Source organism: Panthera tigris, chromosome F3, assembly GCF_018350195.1.
Source record: "Panthera tigris isolate Pti1 chromosome F3, P.tigris_Pti1_mat1.1, whole genome shotgun sequence".
Taxonomy (NCBI): Eukaryota; Metazoa; Chordata; class Mammalia; order Carnivora; family Felidae; genus Panthera; species Panthera tigris.
Window position 1 is genome coordinate 24462659 of NC_056678.1, and position 20939 is coordinate 24483597.

The window sequence follows — 20939 nt, forward strand, 5'->3', positions numbered from 1 at the left end:
TGAAATGCAGTCTTTTTGTCCCTTTACGAATCCGTCATACAAGTTTCATGTCTGTTGGTTGACTCCAAATCCATGCCTGCTAAGAGAAATAAAACCTTGGAGAACTGTGGAGAATTCTAAATTTCCTTCTTTTTTTTTTTGTTTTTTGTTTTTTGTTTTTTGTTCTCCATATGCTTAGATTTAGCTTTAATAATCTGTCAGCCTCACAGGATTTTCCTGTTTGCTTTCATATCAAATGTGGATTTCATTCCTCATCTTCTTGTTATTTCCTGTAGGCGGATTACAGTGTTCCATTCTGTTCTCTGGAATGGGAATTCCTTGCCTCCTTTTGATCCCTTCGTGCTTTTAGTGCTCATTTCAGACCACGGGTATGCTTTTTCTTCAGAGAGAAAAAAATCAATTTCCTCTGAGCTGAAGAGTGGCCCCCGGTTTTTATTAGCCCCCAATGCTGCATTAAATTTTCTTACTAAAGAGCATTTTTGAGGTCTACGGGCAGTGTCTGAAACAACTACTTATTCATTTCCAGTGCCAAACTCAGCTTTAGCCACAGTCCGAGCTTTTTTCCCTTAGTTGTCTCTAGAGAACCAAGAACCGTGGTTTCTGATTGGTTGCTTTTGTTTCTCTCTTGGGTCCTCAGGCATCCAGATGTACCTCTGCAACAGAGAACACTATGGCTACCTGCCCATCCCCTTGAAGTCCCATCAGACCCTGCAGGAAGACATAGAGAACCTCATCCACGTCCAGATAGAAGCAATGAGTGAGTGACCCAGGAGCTCGGGTGATGGCTCTTGCTCCATTGCCACCGTGACCACACCAGCCACCTTTCCCTTCTCCCAGGACTGTGATCTCACAGTCATCGTCTGCCTTGGCTGAACTATAGCTATTCATTTGTTAATTCGTTCTTAAACTTTTCCTTTGTGACATATGAATATGACAAGGTCTGCCTTTAGGGAGCTTCCGATCCAGGTGGAGAGCTGGGTACACAGTAAATACATTTTGTACAATATCAGAAGGGCCGTATTGGTATTTTGTGGTGTAGATTTAAATTCAAAACTTTTATGCTTTCTAATTATATGACTTTGGAAAAGTAATCTAACCTCCTTAGTTATGAAATGGAGATAAAGCTTTAGTGTTTGGGGCAAATTCTCCATTCTATCTATCTATGTATCTATCCATCTATACTTTATATAAAGTCTAATAACAATAATTATGACTTCAACTTAATAATAGGTTATCATGTAACAGATACTATGCTAAGCATTTTTTGTATATTGTCTCACTAACCCAACAACAATGACAGGGTTTTTATTATCCCCATATTAAAGATGAAGAAACTGAGGTGTAGAGAGAGAGTGTAAGTAACTTGCTCTAGATCTTTTTGCTAAACAAATGACAGATTGGGATTTTAACCAGTCTTGCTATCTGCAAAACTCACATCCTTAAACACTGCATCGTTATTGCCTCTGGGTCTAGAATGATGTCAGAATTTGGTAAATGCTCAATAATCACTCACTATCATAATTATAACGTATAACGTTCAGTGGTGGCTAAAGGAGAAGGTAATGGCAAAACCCTGCCTAAGGGAGGATGTTGGAAATGGCTTCCCAAAGGAGGGAATATTTTCAGTTCATTTTCATGCAGCATCTGAGAAATTCTGTTATTCATCACTGGAGTATAGGAGGTATGTCTGTGGGCAGTAGCAATGGTTGGGGAGACACGGCAGGAACTGAGGCTGGAAAGTGGGCAAGAGCCCAGCCAGAAGGACCTCTAATGTATAAGGTGGTGTTTGGACTTTTCCTGAAAAGAGAGGAGCTCTTAAAGGGATTTTTATCAGAGAAATGTCAGGTTGAAATCTGGATTTCTAAAGGCCACCCTCATGGTAAGGGAAGTATGGCTGGAATGGGGGGGGGGGGAGTGGATGGCTCAGGCCAGAGGCAAAGAGGTCGTTTTTGACATTACATGGTAACCTAGGCAAAAGATGGTGAGGATCTGAGCTGGGGCAGGAACAGGGGGAATGGAGAGGAAGGAAGAGATTAAGAGAACCTTATGACATAGTCTTGAAGGGATTTAACCAAGAGTCTGTAGCTGAGCAAAAGGGAAGCAGAGAACAACTTCTAAGTTCTGACTTGAGTGTTTGGGGATAACAGTAAGAGTTTTAAAGGGTATACAGCATGTAGAATTAAGGAGACATTTGCAAAGAAAAGTCATGAGTTCGTTTTTAGACCCATTGAGTTGCCTGTGAATATCTATTTCCTGCTCCCCACCCTCAGACAGTAAATGCCTTTTTTGTCATGTTCATCTCAAAAAGAATGGCAAATAAAACCCAAAACCAGCAGAAGATAGGAAATAATAAAGATTAGAGCAGAAATCAATGCTATTGAAACCAAAACAAACAAACAGAACAGATCAATTAAACCAGGAGCTGGTTCTTTGAAAGAATTAACAAAACTGATACACCCCTAGCCAGTTTGATCAAACAGAAAAAGGAAAGGACCCAAGTAAATAAAATCAAGAATGATAAAGGAGAGATCACAACCAACACAGCAGAAATACAAACAATAATAAGAAAATATGGTGAGCAATTATATGCCAATAAATTGGGCAATCTGGAAGAAATGGACAAATTCTTAGAAACATATAAACTACCAAAACTGAAACAAGAATAAATAGCAAATTTGAACATACTCATAACCAGTAAAGAAATCGAGTTAGTAATCAAAAATCTCCCAAAAAATGAGTCCAGGACCAAATGACTTTCCAGGGGAATTCTACCAAACATTTAAAGAAGAGTTCACACCTATTCTTTTGAAGCTGTTTCATCATGTTCATCTCAAGGCATAGCCCTTTGCCTGTCACCTAGTAGACACCCAGTAAAGATTTGTTGGCTAAGTGAATGAATAAATGAACACATGGGTTTAGGTTGACATGCCCAGTGAGTAGATGGAGAGATAAGTCCATCAAGCCTAAAGATGTTGAGTAGGGATTCCATAACAAGATAATGTGATGTCACAGAATTTCAATAACACAGGAGCATGAGATGTGGAAAGACATTCAAGTATGGTAAAGACTGAGAAAAAGTCCAGTGGAGTTTTTCAGATAATACCCATGATAAGAATGGTTTCAGAAAAGGCTGAATCAGAACTCAAAGTGTTGTAGAAGTAATTAAGAAGCAAAGAAATAGAGAAAAAAGCAGAGAATTTTTTTTAACAAACATGTTTGGGACCAGAGGGTAAGGAAGACAATAATAATTTATTTATTTTTTTTTTTTTTTTAATTTTTTTTTTTCAACATTTTTTATTTATTTTTGGGACAGAGAGAGACAGAGCATGAACGGGGGAGGGTCAGAGAGAGAGGGAGACACAGAATCGGAAACAGGCTCCAGGCTCCGAGCCATCAGCCCAGAGCCTGACGCGGGGCTCGAACTCACGGACCGCGAGATCGTGACCTGGCTGAAGTCGGACGCTTAACCGACTGCGCCACCCAGGCGCCCCAAGACAATAATAATTTAAAAGAGTCATCAGAAGTTTTCTTTAAATAGCAGATTCTCCTACTGTATTTATATAAGCTTCTGTTTGCAAAATATCAGTCTGCTCAATATACGGGGAGCACATCAGTGGTGCTGAGCAAAGTACATGCACAGACTACACGTGGGATGAGGGCAAGCACTCCTCCCGTCACAACCTCTGCATGCTGATGTGCATGATAGCTTGCAAGCCATCCAGTCTTTCCTCATCTCAGTGTCCTGGGTTTGAAAAAGGCAACAAGAGACACTATTGTTCTCTAAGTATGTAGAGAATAATAGGGATAATGTAGAAAAAAATCCCCAGCATTCATGGCGGGGGGCGGGGAATAAGGATTGACTAGGGAGTTGGTGCAGTTATAGTATTCTTGAACCAGCCCATAGGAAGTTCCTTTGTGAATTTCTTTAACACATACTGTTTCTGCCTATTGTCTATGTTCTAGATGAGGGCAGCATCTTACTGCCTTTTATCCCAAGGACCCAGCACAGGACAGGACATATGATTGGTACCAAACAAGTATTTGCTCCAAGAATGGCTACACAAGCAAAAGAACATGAGGAAATGGATGAAAACTGTATTGCAAAGAGCACTGAACCGGAATGCAGCATAATGAATTTCAACCCAAGCCCTGTCACTTCTGGAGGGAGAATTTTCCACCACCCCCCCCCCCCACCAGAGCTTTAGTTTCTGTATCTGTGGAGTAAGGATAATAGCACTTACTTTGCAGGGTTGGGAGGAGCAAAAACAAAACAAAACAAAACAAAACAATGTACACCAACTGCATACAATATTGAAGGGTTGCTGTTATTAGGACTCAGTTTGACCTTGGTAATGTGTCACACACACACACACACACACACACACACACATACACACCCCCGCCATCACTCCTGTTCCGTGCCTGCCAGACTTGACTCCAAGTAGATGCCAGCTCAGAGAAGGCCAAAGACTTACCTTCTCTTGTTTTCCACCATAAGACTGAGAGCACAGAAGCTTCCCTGTGTGTAGAAGCACACACATTGTCGATAAAGTTTTTTAAATTATATAAATTATAAATATGCATGGCACAATGCTACACAAGTAAAATTCATCTGAGAAGAACCTGTAATTTATAGCTGCCATTTCTAATCTCCCAGTGCATACCAGCTCTCTTGCTAGGCACTTTATATGTGGCATTTTGTTTAATTCTTGAATTTACCTTCGTTAGTTATAATTCTGTTAAAATTTCAGATTCTGAATTTTAAAAGGTAGAACATAATTGGAGTAAGAAAAATAATTAGAAAATAAACCTGTGAGGATAGTCATGCAGAAATATAGACTGGAGGCCCCTGTAGGATTAAGGATTAATAATGAAATCATATCTGTCAAGTGTCCTCAGGAAAAATGGGCCAGATGTTAAATGCATTTTACACAGCATCTGGAACCCAATGAACAGTAAAGAAACAGCTGCTAATAGACTATACCAATTGAAGCATTAGAACAGGAATTATATTATATTTATGTACAAACACTGAATGCCTTCCTACAATCTATGAGGGTACTGGGGATTCAAAACATTTTACAACCAGGTCTCTGTTTTGGGTATATATATTTAACTGGAGACACGGGACAAACAAAAAAGACCCCAAGGATGCAGGATAGTGCTTTGTGAAAGGAGAAGATTTAAGGGCAATTGGAATTTGGAATAGTGAGAAATTGTTCGGGCAGGTGTATTCTCTGAGAGCTTCAAGTCCTGGTGGTTGTCAAGCTGGGCTTTGCTAGAAGTGTACAGTTTAATGGTGAGGGCACTATAAGAGAGGAAACTGAGCAAAGATACTGTTCGAAAGCACTCTCACTCTACACGAGGTTTGGCTTTAAATAATAGAGGAAAATGAAGTTTGAAGGTTAGGGTGGCTTGACTGTCATGGTCCCTGAATGCTTCACTAAAGCAGAACGCCATCCAGAAAGCAGTAAGGAGGCAAGGAAGGTTTTAGAAGGGAGAGTCAGGCTTTAAGTACTAAACACTTACTATGTTCCATGGATTGTTCAAGATGCTGGGGATACAGTAGTGAGTAAAATCAGCAGAAGCCCTGACATCAGCGAATTTATATTCTAACACGAGGTGCAGACAATGTATCGAGGGAGCAGCCACATGAATATTTGGGGGAAGAGTGTTCCAAGCCGAAGGAACTACAAAGGGTGTTTGGAGAGCTGGTAACGCTCCGGGAGCAAAAGGCCCATGTGGTTAGAGTACACAAAATGAGGAGTTGAGTAGAAAGAGATGAGATCATGAAGGAAGAAGTGTCCGGATCATGCAGAGCCTTGTGACCACAGTAAGGAATTCAGATTTTATTCTAAGAGTAACGGGACTCCATGTGGGATGGGGTGGGGGGAGTGGCATGACATTATTTATACATTTAGAAAGATCATTCTGTCTGGGGTGTGGATACTCGAGTATAGGAGGAGCGATACCTCTCTCTTGGTGAGAGGAGATGGTGGTTGGGATGCAAGATGTAGCAAGGAGGTGATGAGGAGCAGGTGGGTTTAGGGTATGTTTATTGGTAGAGCCAATGGGACCTACAGAGAACCAGATGCAGCCCACGAAGGAAAGCAAGGAATCCAGATGACACCAGGCTTGTGGCCTGGCATACCATTTAATGAAACGGGAAAAGATTTGGAGAGGGAAGTTTTGGTCATGTAAGCTTATGATATTTTTTTAACATCTGAATGGAGAGGTTAAGAGATATTTGGATAGGAGTCGAGTTCAGGAAAGAGACTCCATCTGGAGACAGACATCTGAGAGTCATCAGCATTAAAAGGACATTTGAAGCCATGGAACAGTGTACACTTGTTTAGTAAAAGATCATAGAAAGAGAAGAGGGGAAGGAAGAGGACAGATCCTTGGGGGGAGTCAAACAGCCAAAAAGCTGGAAGGAAAAACTGAGAAGTGTCTCGGGAAGGAGCCAGATGCTGCTGAGAAGCCCAGTAAAATGAGGATAGGGCAATTCTCATTGGTTCTGTCAAGATAAAAATCTGTGATGACCTTCATAAGAGCCACTGCGGTGCAATGATGAGGGCACCAGCCCATTGGAGTGAGCCAAAGGGAGGACAATGGGGAGATGGGAAAGTGGAATCTTGTTGAGATGGGGAGAGAGAGATAGGATGGTGGCCGAAAGGGAGTGAGAGATCAAAAGCGAGGTTGTTTTGTTTTGTGTTTGTTGAGATAGGATTTTAGCATATTTATATGCTAACAAGAAGGATCCACTATATAAGGAGAACCGGATGATGTAGAAGAGAAGTTAGTTGTAAGACTGAAATCCTTGAGAAAATAAGAAGCCTTGTCATCTAGGACAATTTTGGAGAAGTTGTCCTAGGTGGGAACAGAGATGCTTCTTCCACTCTAGCAGATGGGAAGACAGAATGTGTAGGTGCAGATGAAGCTGGCTTTGTGCACTGGAGGTAGAAGGAAAAGGTAGGTCTACTTCGACTTTGAGCATTTTCTTTATGAAGTACGTAGTACATCAGCTTGAGAGAGGTGCTAGAGGCTTCAGGAGGGAGGACAAGGCATAAAACAGATCTTTCAGTGAGTGGGAAAGTAGATTTACTATGGAAGTACAGTTGCATCATTTGGCAACGTCGAGTGCCAATTTGACATCTGTGGTTGTAATTTTAAAGTGATTCAGTCAACACAGTTGTGTGAGTTTCTCTTTGCAGTATTCTTGGTGCTGAGTAAGTGGGTAATCAGGTACAAGCAGGATTGTGATTTTGCCAAACAAGATTAGTGGAAGCAAATGAAGAGTCTTTACAAGTGGGGCAAGAGTGCTAGCCCATTGGATTGGGTACCGATGGACATGAGGACCTGAAGGATGTGATGAAAGCAAATGTGGTAGTGAGTCACTGAAAGAGTGATGCAAGGACCTAGAAGCAGCCTGTTGGGTGGGTCACCATGTGGATGCTGAGGTTTTAATAATTAAATTATGGCAGGGACAGCAAGATTGTGAGCCAAAGGCTGTCATTATCGGTGGCTGAGGGGGCATGACTAGGAGAGAGAGGGTGCTAAGATACACTTCAGAGAATCTGGGAGTTTTGAGGGATGAAAGGAAAACAGTTTGGAGTGAGTTGGGGGAGGTGAGAAAAATCAGCTTCTACTCTCACAGGTGACAGGGAGGCAGCGTCCTTAAAGGAACACCAAGTGTTTAGTTAAAATAAAAAGATGAAGAGACATTCAGAAAACATAAAGGACCAAAAATGTCAAAGAGCTGATGAACTACGGACTGGAGCTTCAGAGATCAGAGGGAAAGAGCCCGGGTAGGGTGGGAGGTAGGAGATTGTAACAACAAGGAGCTAATACTTGCTGAAAGCACCGTGTGCATCGCTCTACATGTGCTTACTCATTTCATATGTTAGGAGGTATATAGAAAATTTGAGAAGGTGCTTCCTGTACAGAAAATTGGGGGGTGAATGATGGGAGGTTAGATCTTATAAAGGTGATAGAAATAAATGGGCTATATGTGGCATGAGGAGGTTCGTCTTGCAAGCCAGAGCATGAGGTGATGGGAGGTCTTAGGTGCCCATTCTCAGTAACAGCATTTTGGAGCAACAGAATGTCATGTAAAGGTTATTAAGATTATTGCATGTGAAATCAGAAGGTCCAATAACCTTACCAATTACTCACTATTTGATCTTGGGCACCAGTTTATTCACTATTTGACCTTGGGCAAGTCTACATCCGGGTGGGTCTCAATTTCTTCATCTATAAAAACAAACGACCAAAAAAATAAGTGAACCTAAATGGTGTGGTTGACTATGAAAGCCCTTAACCAATTGCAGACTGTCAGGTGTGACTATTGTGGTCACGAACAGCACCATGCTTGAAGAAGATTATTTTGACCATAGTGTGCGTAACAAGTTAGAAGGAGGCGAGACTAAGTGCGTGAGCGAGTGTTAGAAAAATATTAAAACAGCCCAGGCATGGTGAGTGAGGACCTGAGCTAAGGTCGTAACTGCAGCAATTGAAGAAGTTCAGGACAACTTTTGGATTGTGATGAAATGATTATGATTTAGTTAGGATTTGGTGCAAGCCCGATCTCTCCGAGATTTCGGGTTGCATGACTGGGCTGGTACATTGTACACTGGATGGTGTGTGCCCCAGTATGGACTATAGAAAAGACAACAAGCAACGGTCACCCAGGAGCAAAGACTTAGCTAACTGAGCCACTGTGAACTCAGTCCAGTTGCTAAGGCCACCTTGATGCCAGTGGCTACCAAGGACCAGTTTTGGGGGCAGGCAGAGTGGGGGCGAGGGTCCAGGAGTCAGACTTCGGTTCACCTACCAACCAGTTCTATCAGCTCTGTGACCCTGGGCAAGTTATATTTAAGCCTCTGTTTCTTTATCGGTAAAAATAGGGACACTCATACTTATCCCATAGTACCTGTTGTGAAGATTAAAATAACTGGGATCACATGTGTGGAGGGTGTAACCCAGAGTTCAGTGAGTAATAGGATCTCTACAATAATAGCTGTGATGCTTATTCCTAGATCTTGAAACTATCTAGGAGCCAAAGAAGCATATTTTCCCAATTGGTGGTACAGTGGGGGACTGTGTCTAGGGAGGGATTCAGTGAGGGATTGATACATTGGGAATGATGGCGTCAGAAACGACCCCAAACCGAAGCTGGTGTACAGGTTACCTTCGACTTGGATGAAACAAGGACACATCCCTTCTCCTGGCATAGTCAGTTTTATACGTCTTACTTGCATCATTCTGTCTTTCCCAGTGGCTTAGCTCTGTCTTCAGTGACAAAACCCAGGCATAGTTCTCATATTTTTGCTCAATGGTGGCTTCTAGGAGCTAGCCACTTGTGGCTTTGGGGGGACACTTGTCCTGTGAATGCGGTGACTACCCATGTTTGATGGAAGCAAAATGGCAGTCTCTTTGGCTGAAATGTTAAAGCCACCTAGCCATGCGAGTGCCAGACAGAGACCAACAGCATGAAAAGGGTAACTCAAAATATAACCCTCTCCCAACTCCCAGTCCCAAGGAGGGAGAGCCAGACAGCTCCTCAAACAACATTGTGAACAAAAAGGAGTTTGTATGTGAAGTTTCTTTCTCTTAAAAGCCTAACTCTGTACATGGTGGCCCCTTGATCAATATTTGTTGATTTAAAAAAAAATTAATGAGGAGCGGGGTAAAGCAGAAAGGAACAAAATATTCTAGGCTCCCAGTGGAAACAGAAACACATGCACTGTGTACTCACGGAAATGTGACCATAGGGGTCAGGGTTGAAGTCATGAGACCAACACCTGTTGGGTTTGGTTTAGGAAACCTGTCTCACCACCTTCTAGAACTTCATGTCATTTGATCACAGGTGACACTGGATGTCCTGGTTTCTCTTTAATGTCCCAGGGAAGCATGAGTTAAACAAATAATACTCTATGGACAGTGTCTCAGTCAAAAGGGTGAAGAGGTTATGCTAGGATATCAAACAGTGACAAAATTCCACAGGCTGCATACAGCAGTGGCTTACTTCTTCTTATGCAAGGTCTACAGTGGTCCTGGTGCCCTTCTGGGTGGCTGTCCTGCATATGTTAGCACAGCATTCTAGGCTACTTCAAATGTGGGATTTCTCCTTTATCAACATCTGCTACTCTGGCCATTGTGGTGGGGCTGGGGTGGTGGGGGGCGGGCGGGGGGAAGGGCTTGCAGAGCTGAGAAGCAGCAGTTCACGAGGCCATGACCAATCTCAAGGGTGAGGAAGTGATTCCTCTCCTAGGCCCGGAATGGAGGAGATGGGTACTGCTGAGTAGTAGTGAAGGCCACCGCCAACAGTTACTCCAACCTCTCGGTTACCAGCTCTGACTTGGTTTTCTTTTTATTATCCCTTTAAGGAAAACGAAATGAGTACTTTGAATTTACAATTCTAAAATTCTTCAAGACCTTTTCAGGTTCCTCACTCAGCGTTGCTTCCGACCTTTCAAATGTGTAGTTCGCAAAGAGAACTTTTTTGGAGTATCAAATAAATAAATCTTTTACTACTTAAGATGTAATGCCCCTCCCATCTGGAAATTTACCTGTGAGCCCTGTACCAAGTGCGGGGATGTGGTTTGGCCCCCAGAGGCGAGTTTGTGTTAAAATAAAGGACCTTTTGCATACCTGTAGCTAAACCTGCCTGGATGGGATAAAAATAGCCCCAGACTTTGGCCCTTTAAAATAGACAGAGAAGGCATTATTTAGAAGAAGTCTGGCCCAGTTCTGAAGTCTTTCATCATAAGCCACAGTAAAGTAATAGCTTGAAAGTTACTGAGTTTTTACTATGCTAATTTACTGGGATGAGTGCTTTGCATACAAATCTCATTTAAATTTTACTACTCCCTAAGAGATACACTTTTATTATCTTGATTTAACACATGAAGAAACAGGTTTGGAGAGGACACTTAACGAACTCTTCCAGACCTTCACAGACCAAGGTTTGGATTCAGGTCATCTGACTCCAGAGCCTTCACCCTTAATCTTTACCCTTAAGGGAAATGGGGCGAATATTCCAGTCTGCATATAAATAAGTGTTCTCAAAACCCTGACCATTAGGGTTCCTGTATAGCCACTCAGTCTTGGAGAACTGTTGAGTGGTTACCCCCTGTCCCGGACATCCAGGTGGTGTTCCTAGACATCAGATGTGTGGATGGAATTCTGTTCTCTGAGCCTTTCGCTAACAGAGTGCTCTGTGTGCTTCTTGTGTCTTCCAGTTGACCGTCCTCCAATGGAACCCTCCCAGTTTGTTTCCGTTGTCCCTAAATATCCAGACAAGATGGGATTTGATGAGGTAGGAAAGGTGTCTGTGTGTGCACGTGCACACATGTGCATGTATGTGGCGTGCTTACACGTTTGTATTAGAGCACAAGCCTGATGACACATTTGAGAGCCAGCAAGACTGACCTGGCTGCTGAAAAGGCATTGAGGTCTTGGGAAAATGACTCCGTTTTTGTTGCAGCTCAGCTTTCTTATCTTAAAAACTGAGCATCGTACACACCTGGAACTAAGGTAATATTGTGTGTCAACTATATCCAAATTAAAAAAAAAAAAGTTTTTTAAAGGAGCATCATGGTAAAGTGAATTAATCATTGAGTTAGAAAGACGTTACTGTTTAGTCCTGAGTGCAATTATATATTTTCTAGGAGCAGATATTGCTATATTTTGTAAACCTTTCAATCAAGATTCAAGGGTCAGGTAAGAGGGTATATGTTTTAGGTATTGGAGGACCTTAACTTTATTCTGAGTGGATGGAAACCATTCTGGAATAGTCTGTGCTTTATTTTCTCTGTGCTCTTCTTCCATGGACAAAGATTGAGGGTAAGGTTGAGAGGAAAATAAAAAGAAAAAAGAAACCTATAGTAAAATTCTGCCTTTCCGTGGGCAAGCACTTCATAATAGCACTCCAAGGGCCATATTTAACATAAAGTTTTTGCTTGTTTGTTTTTTAATTAATTTATTTATTTTTGAGAGAGAGAAAATGAGTGGGGGAGGAGCAGAGAGAGAGAGCAAGAGAGTGAGAGAGAATCCCATGCGGGGTTCGATCCCATGAACCACAAGATCATGACCTGAGCCAAATTCAAGAGTTGGAAGTTAAACCGACTGAGCCACCCAGGTGCCCCTATTATGAAGTTTTGATTGCATGAAGAAGGAAGCAAGAATATAAAGTGATGCCTCTCTCGGTAACGCACACAACAGCTACTTGGGAATGCCGGAAGTGTGCCTCCAAGTCATTGATCCTTTGTGGGTCCCTTATGTCACGTAGCTGCTGATCAGTATTCGAGAGCTTGATGATCTCGAGATTAGGGCAGTGCCTCAGGAATCCACAAACTGAGATGGAATTTTTCCATGGATTCTGGATGTGTTGTAGGCCAAGCTTTGTGCTCTATGCTCACTGCCACAGCTCCATGGCAAGAAAAAGCCTTGTTCATCATCCTGCACTGTGTAGTACATGTCCCCAAAGTACAGCCATCTACAAGCTGCTGGGATGGGAATTGGTATTTCTTCTATAAAACCGATGGGAATCTGGACTTCAGGAATGGGAGGGAGTATTTCATGATTAAGTAGAAAAGACTTAGCGGCTGTGATGCTGTTTTCACCGAGGGCAACATGGGAAGAGATGACTTTAATGTGGTAGAGAGGAATCAGAATGAAGTACAAAGAATTCCTTAAAACAATCAGGCTGCAGGAAAGTTGGTCCACACCACACACTGTACCAGCTTGTACATCTTACTAGAGGCGTCCTTTCCTATAACTCTCATCAGCCCTCGGTTCTCTAGGTGAGAGAACCCGAGTGTCCTTGTATATATTCATTTTCAACACATTCCTATGTGGACTGAAGCATAAGAGATCAAATGGGACAAAACCAGGATCTTCTAGCTCTGGTCTTCCCATTTGGATGTGCGTATAAGGACTGGGTTACCCCTAGAAGCCTTCTGGAAAATGCCAATTCTAGGAAGTGATATAGATATAGGAAGTGATTACCCTGGGCTCTAGAACAGAGATAAGATGGTAGAAAAGGGGATTTTCAGGGACCTTTTTCTTTCTCCCAGTATTCCCTGACCTTGTGGTGGTGTCTGGGCTGCATTTGGCTATGTAGCTCTCTCTCTGTTTGCTGTTCACGAAGTATGAGCAAGCCGTCTGTGTTTTTTCTTCATGGCTACAATTTTTATTGCACTTGTCCTGGCAGAAAACTGGGACTGAATTATTATTTACTGAAGTCTTCCCAGACTAGAGGTCTCTGGGTTGAGGCGACTTTTTGTTGCATATCTGTTCAGTTTTTGTTTTGTTTGGGCTTATTTTTGTTCTGCTGGAGTGGCCTCAGGTAGCTCCATGTGTACACATGAGGAAATACCCCTTCCTTTCCATATCTTTTAAAATCATGGGATGAAACATGGCCCGTCAAGGTGTGCCTCTAAACAGGAAGAACACGAAATGTGAAAGAACACAATCTATTAAGTTATAAAGTCCCAAGTAACAAGGCAAGTTAGAGTCACCACAGAAATGATGTTTAAAAAAAATAATTACCCAGTTATGCAGATAAGAGAAGTAATGAAATCACGATGCACCCAATTCACTTTGCCTTAACTCAGGTGGATAATTTCTTCAAAGGGGACATCTTGTTTTCCCATCAGTTTCTTTGCTCAGTGCTTTATAAAGGGATGGAAGTGAGAATGTTTTGTAAGGAGAGGTTGAACGTTTAGTTACTGTAGCTTTTGATCCAGTAAAACATAGAACATGTTGATGATTACATTAAAAGGCTATGTGAACCACAGCTTTGCCCCCAGTAAAGTCTGAACCCAGCTGGTTACAAGATATAGTCTCTTCTTTATTCTGGACACAGCATAAAGCGAGCTTTACCTAAACCACATATCATAGACATTTTAATCGGTGTTGTACTTGAGAGATGAGGTTGTTCAACTCCCTCTTCTTACAAACAAGGGAACTGGACCCGGAAGCATTAAATGTCTTCCTCAGAGCCATTTGGGTGGGCTAGTCAGGCTGAAGCCAAAGTCATCCCACTTATTCCTTCAGGTTTCTCCTCATCAGTATTTCTTTTTTTTTTTTTTAACGTTTATTCATTTTTGAGAGAAAGAGAGAGACAGAGCATGAGCAGGGGAGGGGCAGAGAGAGAGAGAGAGAGAGAGAGAGAGAGGGAGATACAGAATCCGAAGCAGGCTCCAGGCTCTGAGCTGCCAGTGCAGAGCCCAATATGGGGCTCAAGCTCATGAACCATGAGACCATGACCTGAGCTGAAGTCGGACACTCAACCGACTGAGCCACCTAGGCTCCCCCTCATCAGTATTTCTTACAGACAGCTGAAATCTCCCACTCTCAGAGGACTAGTTTAATGTTCAAAGTAAGTTTATTACTGCTTATAGCAAAAGGACATTATGAAAACTCATATTTACCTGTAATAGCATTCGTGAGTCTTTAGGTACTTCTGTGGCTCCTTAAATCTGGGAATAGTCAGGACAGTTTCACTACCCATAATGCTCTGCAGTGGCTTCATGATATGCATGTGTTTAGGACAGCCACCAGGAATTTAGGGACTCACATGAGAGGCTACAGGTGGACCCAGCCCTCATGGGAAGAAATCTGAGCGCATATTTTGAGGGATTTCATGGACTAGTATGATGTGGAGATGATGTCTTTACATTTCTCCATTCCTCAAAGGGCTACTACCCCCAAGAGTAGGGCCCTTTCTCTTTACTTCTTTCAGAAAAACTCTCGTGTCTCTAGGGGAGTTTTGGCAATTCTCAATTCAATTCTGAAAAATTCTGGCAAAGAAGCTACTAAAATTGAGACCTTGATAATTGGAAATAAAAGGGACGTGTTAAGATTAGTTTTCCTCATTCCTTGAATGACTTGAAATGTATTACAGTGGGTATAAACTCAAATAGGTATTATTTAGTGCCCATGAGATAAGAGCAGTATCACCCCAGTTTTATAGATGAGGAAACTGAGACATAGGGACCAGGCTAAACCAAACATTTAGTAAATGATCGTCAGAGCATAGACTTAATGTCTGCTGAAAAATCTAACACATTTGCCAAACTACCTACCTCCTTCCTCTGAGTCTTATATGTTTTGGGTTTAATTCACCTTTGGCCTCCTGAAGAGCAACGTTTTGAACTTTCCTGTCTCAAAAGCAGGGCAAACATGTCCACCAACAAAAGAAACAAAGAGAGGGTGAAGTCACTGCACATGGCTAAGTTTTGAATGTAACTCTGTTTGGATGATATCATTTGACTTGATATGAAATATAAACAAAACTTCATCACGGTTTTCCCTATTTTCTCCACTCCTTATTCTAACTGAAACTTTGGTCCTTACATTTACTTAACTTTCCATACAGCCTAAGATAAGACTTGTGTTTCTTTTCCTTCTTCTCTTCCTGCATTAGATTTTCATGATCAACCTCAAGCGCAGAAAGGACAGACGGGACCGGATGTTACGCACCCTGTATGAGCAGGAAATTGAGGTCAAGATTGTCGAGGCTGTGGATGGAAAGTGGGTTGTGTTTTTTGTTGAACCCTTGCAAATGTGGTTAGAGCAAAGTGTCCAAACTTGGGTGACATGAAGAAAATATGAGGAATAATGCATAACGAAAGAAAATAATGAGGACAAATGCATAACGATCTGTATATCCTGTTGCTTGAGATGCTTGCCATAGCCTGCCTGGGCTGATCACATTTCCCAGGAGTATGTCAGGAAAGTCACAATGGGAACTTGGTTGAATTCCTTCAAGAGTTTTGTTATTGCTTTTGTTTATTATTTTGTTTTATTTTGCTTTCCTTTGTCCTTTTATTTGACACTTTAGTTCAAGGTATAGATTTTTGCAAAATTTACATTCCATGTTGTATGTTAGTTTGGCATATGAATGGCTCTAAGGAGTATGGCTAGAAGCTATTGTGAAGTTTCTTATCACTTCTGAAGAATTTCATCAATGTTTCTCAAAATGTGGCCTGGATACCTGTGTCAGAATCCTTAGGGGATGGTTAAGAGAAGAGCTTCCCGAGTCCCATCTCAGGGTTGCTTAATCATGATCTCAGGACTGGGGCTAGGAATCTAAGAAGCCTCAAGGTGATTCTTGAGTAAGTTTGCCACATAAAATATAGGATACTCAGTTAAATTTGTCACAAATATTGCTTGGGCTTACTTACACTAAGAAATTATTCATTGTTTATATGAAATTTAAATTTGGATATTCTATGTTTTACATGCTAAATCTTGCAACCCTGTTCTTTGGTGCACTAGAGTTTGGGAACCACTGCTTCAAATACCTAAGAGCCCAGGTTTTATTTATAGGCCACAAGGACCAGGGGAAACTAACTAGTTGAGTTGTGAGAGTTCTTTATGTATTCGGCATACAAATCTCTTGTCAGCTATATAATTTGCAAATATTTTCTACCATTCTATGTGTTATCTTTTCAGTTCATAATGGCATCCATTACAACCCAAAAGGTTTTAATTTTGATGAAGCCCAATAAATATTTTTGTTGTTTTATCTGTTATATCTCCTACATATTCCATTTTTGCTCCATTTTGAGTTAGTTTTTTATATGGTGTGAGGTAGAGATTCAGATTCCTTCTTTTGCACATAGTTTGGGCACCCCTGCACCATTTGTTAAAAAGATTATTCTTGCCTCCTTTGAATTGTCTTACCACCCTTGTCAAAATCAATTGGCCATAAATGTAAGACTTCATTTCTAGACTCTCAATTTAATTCCACTGATGTATGTGTCAATCCATTTTTCAATCCATATACAGTTGGGTTTTGTCGATGCTTTTTCTGTGTCTATTGAGATGATCATGTAGTCATGTGATCATTTTTGTCTATTGATAAGGTGCATTATATTGATTGATTTTCATATGTTAAACCAACCTCACAATCCTGGAATAAATCCTACTTGGCCATGGTGTACAATGCTTTTTATACATTGCTGGATTCTGTTTGCTAGTATTTTCTTGAGAATCTTGGATCTCTATTTATAAGGAATATTGGCCTATAGTTTTCCTATGATGTCTTTTTCTGGTTTTGGTATCAGTATCAGGATAATACTGGCTTCATTGTTCCCACCTCTTCTTTGGAAGAGTTTTGAAACTTTTTGGAAATTTTGTGAAATATTGGTGTTAAATTCTTTAGGTGTTTGGCAAAATTCCCCAAAGAAACTAGCTGATTGTGTGTCTTTCTTTCTGGAAAATTTTATTACTAACTCAGCTGCTTTACTTGTTTTAGGTGTATTCAGAATGCCCATTCCTTTTGAGTCAGTGGTTTGTAACTTTCTAGCAATTTGTCAATTTTATCTAGGTTATCTAAGTTGTTGGCATACAGTTGTTCATAGTATTATCTTATAATCCTTTTATTTTGATAAGGTCAGTAAGGGGTTGCCCACTTTTCGTTCCTCATTTTAATAATTTGAGTCTACCTTTTTTTTTTCTTGATCAGCTTAGCTAAAGGCTATCAATTTTGTTGATCTTTTCAAAGAACCAACTTTTGGTTTTGTTGATTTTCTCTTTTGTTTTTCTATTCTCCATCCACTTATTTCCACTGTAGTCTATATTTTTTTCCTTCTGCTTGCTTTGGGTTTAGTTTGCCATTCTTTTTCTAATTTCTCTAAATGGATTATTTAGATCAGATTATTCATTTGAAGTATTCTTTTTTAATGTAGGCATTTATAGCTTTAACTAGCCCTCCAAATACTACACCAAACCCATCGTGTAAGTTTTGATATGCTAGGTTTTCATTTTCATTTATCTCAAAACATTTTTTCATTTCCTTTGTGATTTCTTCTTTGACCCATTAGCTATTTAGCAGTGTGTTGTTTAATTTCACATATCTGTGAATTTTCCAAGCTTCCTTTTGTTATTGACTTTTAAATTCATTCCATTGTGGTTGGAGAACATGCCTTATATGATTTCAATCCTTTGAAATGTATTGAGGCTTAATTCATGATCTATATGTTTTTCATGGTTTTTCTTAGAGAATGTTGCATGTGCACTTGAGAAGAAGGTGTATTTTGCTACTGTCAGGTGGAATGTTCTATAGATATCTGTCAGGTCTAGCTGGTTTGTAGTATTTTTCAAGTCTTCTCTTTATTTGTTGTTCTCCTGCCTAGTTGTTCTATTCATTATTGATAGTGGGTGATTGAAGTCTCCCTGTATTATGGGTGAATAGTCTCTTTCTTCAGCTTCTCAGTTTTTGCTTTATGTTTTTGCTCTATTGTAAGGTGCATATATATTTGTAATTTCTGTCTTTCTGATGGATTTTTTTTTTGAAAGAGAGAGAGAGAGAGAGAATAAGAATGAGCAGGAGTGGGGGTAGAGGGAGAGGGAGAGAGAATCTCAAGCAGACTTCACACCTAGCACAGAGCCCAACGTGAGGCTCAGTCTTATGACCATGAGATCATGACCTGAGCCAAAATCAAGAGTCAGACACTTAATTGACCAAGCCACTCAGGTGCCCCAATTCTTTTTTTTTATTATAAAATATTCTTCCTTATCTCTAATAATTGCTTTTGTTTAAAAGTTTATTTTGTCAGGTATTAATATAGCTCCTGCAGCTGTCTTGTGGTTACTGGTTACATAGTATATCTTTTTTCATCCTTTCACTTTGAACCTATTCATACCTTTGAATCTAGCCTATCTCTTGTAGACAGCATAGTTGAATCATGTTCCTAAAAACTCGTTCTGCTAAGCTCTGCCTTTGATTTTGGGGTTTGATCCATTCACATTTAATGTAATTACTGATAAAGTAGGATTTATATCTGCATTTTCCATTTGTTTTCTATATGTTTTACATCTTTTTATCCTTCTGTTTTTCATTATTGCCTTTTTGTATTAAAAAGATACCTTCTACTCTACCATTTTAATTCCTTTGTTGTTTCTTTTGCTACATTTTTTAAAGTTATTTTCTCAGTGATTGCCGTGGAGATTGAAATTAACATTTTGATTTACAGTAATCTAGTTTATATTAATACCAACCTCCTAGAAGAAAACATAGGGAATATGCTCCTAGACATCAGTCATGCCAATGCTTTTTTTGGGATTTGATGCCAAAAGCAAAAATAAACAAGTGAGACAACACGGCAAAAGAAACTATCAATGAAATGAAAAAACATCCCACCTAATGGGAGAAAATATTTGAAAAATCATCAACTTATGAAATATTTGAAAATATTCATCAATATATTAAAAATTCTATATCTGATAAGGAGTTAATTTCTACAATATATAAAGAACTCATTCAACTCAATAGTAAAAGCAACAACAACAACAACAACAACATCAGCAACAACCAAACAGCTTGATTAAAGAATGGGCAGAGATCTAAGTAGATATTTTTCCAAAGAAGATGTAGATGGTGAACAGGTACATTAAAAGGTACTCAGCATCGCTAATTATCAGGGGAATGCAAATTAAAACCTCAATGAGATATCACCTCACCCGTATTAGAATGTCTATTATCAAAAAGACAAGAAATAACAAGTGTTGACAAGGATGTAGAGAAAAGGGAACACTGATGGGCTGTTGGTAGGAATGTAAATTGGTGCAGCCACTGTGGAAAACAGTATGGAGGTTCCTCAAAAAATTAAAAATAGAGGGGGGTGGGAGGGAGGGAAGGGTGGGTGATGGGTATTGAGGAGGGCACCTTTTGGGATGAGCACTGGGTGTTGTATGGAAACCTATTTGACAATAAACTTCATATATTGAAAAAAATTAAAAATAGAGCTACCATATAATTCAGCAATTCTACTTTTGAGTATTTATCCAAAGAAAATGAAAAGATGAACTCAAAAAAATATGCACCTCATGTTCATTGCAGCATTATTTACAAGAGCCAACCTAAGAGTCCAACAGGTGAATGAATGGATGTGGCACATATAAATATATACAATTAAATTTTATTCATTTGAAAAGGAAGCCGTCATTTTTAACAACATAGATGGATTTTCAAGGCATTGTGCTAAATAGAATAAGTCAGACAGGAAAAGACAAATACCATACATATGGTCTCATTTATATGTAGGATCTAAAGAGGAAAAAAAAAAACCCAAATTCATACATATAGAGGACAGATTGGTGATTCCCAGAGGCAGTATTGGAAGGTGGATGAAATGGGTAAAAGGGGTGGAAAGGTACCAACCTTAAGTCATAAAATAAACAAGTCATGGAGATGTACACCATGATGAGTATAGTTAACAATACAACAATATTGTTGTTTTGCATATTTGACGGTTGCTAAGAGAGTAGATCTTCAAAGTTCTCGTGATCACAAGATAAAAAAGTTGTAACTATGTGAGGTGATGAATGCTAACTAGACATTGTGTTGATCATTTCATAATATATACAAATACCAAGTCACTATGGTATATGCTGGAAACTTATGTTATATGTCAATTATATTTCGATAAAAAAAGCAACTTAATTTCAGTGGCATACAAAAACTTAGCTTCTTATATTGCTTCATTCTTTTCCCCCTCCTTTGTTCTATTGTTGCCAAATTACTTCTTTCTACATTATATATCTGTTAACACAGACTTATATGCAGCTTTGATTTAAATCAGGTAAGAGAAGAAAGAGTTATAAATGAAAAACACTTATGCTGTCATTTATATTTACCTATGCAGTTACATATCCCCATGCTCATTATTTCTTTATATGGACCCTTATCACTCTCTAATTTCCTTTCATGTTGGCATGAGAACTTCTTTGGCATTTCTGGTAGAGATCTGGTAGTGATGAACCCTCAGTTTTTGTTAATCTGGAAATATTTTAATTTATCCTTCATTTTTGAAGGACAGTTCGAATAGATACAGAATTTTTGGCTTTTTCAGGTAGCACTTTCAATAGGTCAACCTACTGCCTTGTGGGCTCCATGGTTTCCAAGAATCAGCTGTTAATCTTAT

At 40.0% G+C, this 20939-nt stretch overlaps 1 protein-coding gene across 1 annotated transcript in view; it reads left to right on the forward strand.

Moving 5' to 3' along the window:
* COLGALT2 (collagen beta(1-O)galactosyltransferase 2) overlaps nt 1–20939 on the forward strand; it is a 112452-nt gene that overhangs the window by 81688 nt on the left and 9825 nt on the right. The window contains exons 6-8 of the mRNA XM_042976636.1: nt 638–757; nt 11244–11320; nt 15434–15540. Coding sequence (XP_042832570.1) covers nt 638–757; nt 11244–11320; nt 15434–15540 — 304 coding nt within the window. The remainder of the gene's footprint in view (nt 1–637; nt 758–11243; nt 11321–15433; nt 15541–20939) is intronic.